Source organism: Vigna radiata, chromosome 5 (assembly GCF_000741045.1).
Source record: "Vigna radiata var. radiata cultivar VC1973A chromosome 5, Vradiata_ver6, whole genome shotgun sequence".
In the NCBI taxonomy this organism is placed as follows: Eukaryota; Viridiplantae; Streptophyta; class Magnoliopsida; order Fabales; family Fabaceae; genus Vigna; species Vigna radiata.
In genome coordinates this window covers 22,024-26,820 of record NC_028355.1, presented here as the reverse complement: position 1 = coordinate 26,820, position 4,797 = coordinate 22,024, and the positions used below count along the sequence as shown (strand labels likewise).

General features: G+C 44.8%; 1 protein-coding gene across 1 annotated transcript; it reads right to left on the bottom strand.

The window, feature by feature from the left end:
* Window positions 1-291: 291 nt before the first annotated feature.
* LOC106760015 lies at window positions 292-2,724 on the bottom strand. The gene has a single exon (XM_014643453.1). It carries the CDS (start codon window positions 2,722-2,724, stop codon window positions 292-294), a length of 2,433 nt encoding a protein of 810 aa, XP_014498939.1.
* Between the last annotated feature and the right edge of the window lie 2,073 nt (window positions 2,725-4,797).

The window sequence follows — 4,797 nt, the reverse complement described above, 5'->3', positions numbered from 1 at the left end:
AGCTTCTTATTCCCCTTGCCCGATAGGCATCACCTTATTCACCAATAATAGTAACAACGGATAGGAATGAGTAACTAAAAGATAATAAGCTTCTTATTCCCCTTGCCCAATAGGCATCACCTTATTCACCAATAATAGTAACATGTAAGAATGAGAAGCTTAAATAAAAGAATAGCACCGATCGAGTTACAAGAGTAACTTATGAATTCATTTATAAAGTATTGCAAATAGCATGGGCAGGTGAGTGCATTGGGCCACCTCGCTTTATTTTCCATAACAAAGAGTTATAAATTAACTAAAGTAAAACTTCAGATGAGACGCGTTCCAGGTATTCGGTATGCTGTCGCCTGTTAAGTATTCCAAACGATAAGCTCCATTGTTCAAGTCTTCTTTTATCCTGAACGGTCCATCCCAGTTCGCTGCTAGTTTCCCTTCAGTAGGAACTTTCCTTGCATCTGCTGTCTTACGCCAAACCAGATCCCCTTCTACGAACCGTCGGGGTTTGACCTTAGTATTATATCGTCGGGCTATTAACCTTTTGTATGCTTCATTTTTGATAGCTGCTACATGATGTCGCTCGTCTATCACATCTAAATTGCTCCTGAGCTGTTCGTTATTGATCGTCATATCCGACAGTTGTCGTCTAGCGGTTGGTTCCCTAACCTCAACTGGTAACATGGCATCTGTTCCATAGGTCAGATTGAACGACGACTCCCCCGTTGAACCATGCGGGGAACAACGATATCCCCACAAAACATGATCGATCTCATATACCCACCCTCCTTTAGCTTCTCCCAATCGTTTCTTCAATTCGTTGACTATGATTTTATTTGCTGCTTCGGCCTGACCATTCGTTTGGGGGTGTTCCACCGAACTTGTGATATTTGTGATGCCTAACTCTTTATAGAAGCTTTGTAATCGTTTGTCAATAAACTGCCTTCCATTGTATGTTATTATCGTCTTTGGCAGGCCAAATCTGCATATGAGACACCATATAAATCGTTTGACCTGTTCGGTGGAAATTCTGGCCAGTGGTTCGGCCTCGACCCATTTGGTGAAATAGTCTACAGCAACCAGGAGGAACTTCTTCTGAGATCGATCGAGCGGGAATGGTCCCACTATATCCATACCCCACTGGGCGAACGGCCAAGGGGCGAATATGTTATGCAATTCTAACGCTGGGGCGTGAAAAACGTTGTCGTGCTTCTGGCATGATACACATTTTTGTGAAAAGGATACACAATCCTGTTCTAATGTAGGCCAAAAGAATCCAGCCCTCAGAACACGTGCTTTCAGTGCTCGCCCACCGGTATGCCTGCCACATATGCCATAGTGTAGTTCACGCAAGACGTAACTTGCTTCTTCCATAGACAGACATTTCATGATCGGGGTGACATACCCTCTTCGATATAAATCATCCCCAATCAAACAATATCGGGAAATTTTCTTTGCTTCTTCTGCCTGCAAATTATGCCCCTCGTCCTGTCGTCGTATGAGCCGGACAATTTCATCTTTCCAACAAGTCTGCCTGTCCAAATTGGTATGAGACGAAATAGCATAACTGCCTATAGTTGGTTCGGATAATACTTGTCGGATGACTGAATTCAAAACCCCTTTTTCTTTTCCATGGGCCAACTTGGATAACCGGTCGGCGCGAGTGTTCTGCTCTCGTGGCACATGGCTGATTGTGAATTCACCGAAGCGTGTTTGTAACTGCTTCGCTCTATGAAAATATCGTAGTAAATAATCGTCTTTAACCTGGTAATTACCGTTCATGTGTCCCTCTACTACTTGTGAATCAGTATAACACGCCAAACTGTCTGCGCCAACGTCCCGAGCGAGTTCCATTCCCGCTATCAATGCTTCGTATTCAGCCTGATTATTGCTTGCCTTGAACTTAAAGATGATAGATTGTTCAACAATCATATTGTTCGGTCCCACCAACACGATTCCCGCTCCTCCTCCAGCTTTGCATGCTGATTCGTCCACATAAAGTTTCCAGGCATGCGTGAGTATTGTATATGGTAGTTCGACTGCAAATTCGGCCAAGTGTTGTCCCTTTACCGAGCCTCTAGGTTCGTACTGTAACCCAAACTCGGATAGCTCAACGGACCATCCTATCATCCTCCCAGCTAAATCTGGCTTGCGTAAGATTTTAGCTATTGGATAGTCTGTTCGGACTATCACTTGATATCCTTGGAAATAAGGCCGAAGACGCCGGGCGGCATATAAAAGAGATAAGGCTACCTTCTCTAATTTTTGATACCGAACTTCTGTATCTTTCAGGCTTCTACTAACAAAGTAAACCAACTTGAACTGAGGTTCTTCTTGGATCAGGGCTGCACTGATGGCGGCATCAGTCACTGCCAAGAAGATGTACAACGCATGACCGGGGTCAGGTCTTCCCATGACGGGTGGGACGGTCAGGATTTCCTTAACTCCCTTGAATGCTTCTTCACACTCCTCATTCAATCCTTCGGGAGTGTTTTTTCGCATGAGTTTTAGAATGGGTTTGATCTTCTCAGCTAACTTCGGGATGAACCGTGATAAAGATGTTAGCCGACCGACTAGACGCTGTATTTCCTTTAAACTGTTCGGGCTTCTCATTTCCAGAATGGCTTTACATTTGTCAGGATTCGCTTCTATTCCCCTATCAGTCAGCATGAACCCCAAAAACCGGCCTGCGTTAACCCCGAATGTGCATTTAGCGGGATTCAATCTCATCCCATATTTTCTGACCTGTCCTATACCTCCTCGAGATCTTTGATATGATCTTCCAAAGAATGGCTACGTATAACCATATCATCGACATATACCTCCATGCATCGTCCTATTTGATTCTCATATACCTTATCCATAAGCCTCTAATAAGTAGCTCCAGCATTCTTCAGACCGAACGACATTACATTATAGCAATATGTACCTCGTTCGGTAATAAATGCAGTTTTTTCTCTATCGGGAGGATGCATCGGTATTTGATTGTATCCTGAATAAACGTCCAGAAAACTCAGTATTTTATAGCCAGATACCCCATCAACCAGACCGTCAATGCTAGGGAGAGGATAAGTGTCTTTGGGACAGGCTTTATTCAGATCGGTGAAATTTGTACACATTCTCCATTTGCCATTTGACTTTTTGACCAGAAATACATTGGCTAACCAGGTAGTATATTTCACTTCCCGGATGAATCCCGCATCTAGCAACTTCTGTACTTCTTCTTCTATCGCTTGTCTCTTTTCAGGACCCAATCTCCTTTTCTTTTGTGCGACCGGTCGAGCATCGCGAAATACTGATAGTTTGTGGGAGATAATATCAGGGTGTATTCCCGGCATATCAGATGGTACCCATGCAAATAAATCCTTGTTATTAAACAGGATTCTACTCACTGCCTCCACTTGTTCTTCACTTAAACTCTTCCCGATCGCAGTGTGCCTGTCCGGTTCGTCTCCTAGACTGACAGGTTGGGTTTCACCCATGGGTTCCAACCGATCGTCCATGTTCAATCTTGGGTCTAAATCGGCCACCGCTACTACCGATCGATCCTCCGGTTTCGTAAGAAGTCGTTGTCTTACTTTGAGTCCGGCCGCATAACATTCCCTTGCCATTTTTTGATTGGCACGGACGGCACACACCTTTCCCCGATCATCCAGATATTTCAATACCAAATGTGGTGTTGACACAATCGCCCCAAACGCATTCAAGCAGGGTCGTCCCAGAAGTGCGTTGTATGACGTATCCGCCTCTACCAATAAGAAACGAACCTGAAGCTCCTTTGCGCTCTTTTCTAACCCCAGGCTGACTTTAAGTTCCACATACCCCCTGGTATCCACCCATTCTCCCGCAAAGCCCACAATTTGCTCATGAAAAGGTTGAATGACCCCTTTTGGTATATCCATCTGTTCGAATGTTTTCCAATATAGGATATTTGTTGAGCTCCCTAGATCAATCAGCACTTTTCCCACTTGATACCGAGCGATCATTGCAACTATCACCATCGGATCGTCCTGATCGGGATCAGGGGCATGAAAGTCTTCGTCCGAAAAGGAGATTATAGGCATAGATTTCCGTTCGGCTCCTACTTGGTTTACATGATGTAAACTTCGTAGATGTCTCTTTCGGGCCGATATCGATGGGCCTCCTCCTGCGAATCCTCCAGAAATGGTGTTTATGATGCCCCTCGTGACTCTTTCTCTACTCCGGCTTCTGCTCCTACTCCGATCGTGTCTATTCGTGGCTTTTTGACGATTAGTAGTGATCGGTACTGACGTCTGATGGCGTTGCACGAATTTTTGTAAATGTCCGGCCTGGATCAAGTTTTCTAACTTATCCTTCAAGGTATTGCAAGCTTCTGTAGTATGTCCTCTGTTTTGGTGGTACTTGCAATACTTGTTTTGATTGGCTCCTAAAGGCGTAGGAGCACGGACCACTTTTAACAAATCGGCTCTCAAAGCTTCTTCCATTACTCTGGCACGAGGAGCATTGAGAGGTGTGTGATGCATGTTCTGCAGCATCCTTGGAGGATCTATCCTTCTATGCCCGCCCGGTCGTTCCTCCTTTCTTTGCATCCCTCTACTCGGTCCTTCTCTCCTCATCTGCTCTCTCGGTTCATTATCATGGCCTTTATAGTGAGCTCTTCCTTCTTCAATTCGGATAAAACTTGCTAATTTGTGCTGTAAATCGGCCATGCTTTGCGGTTCTTCTACGTATAAGTAATCCACAAAGGGTCCAGGCCTTAAGGCTGTAGTCAAGGCGCTGACTATCAATCTTTGATCAACATTTCGCACCTGTCGGGCCATC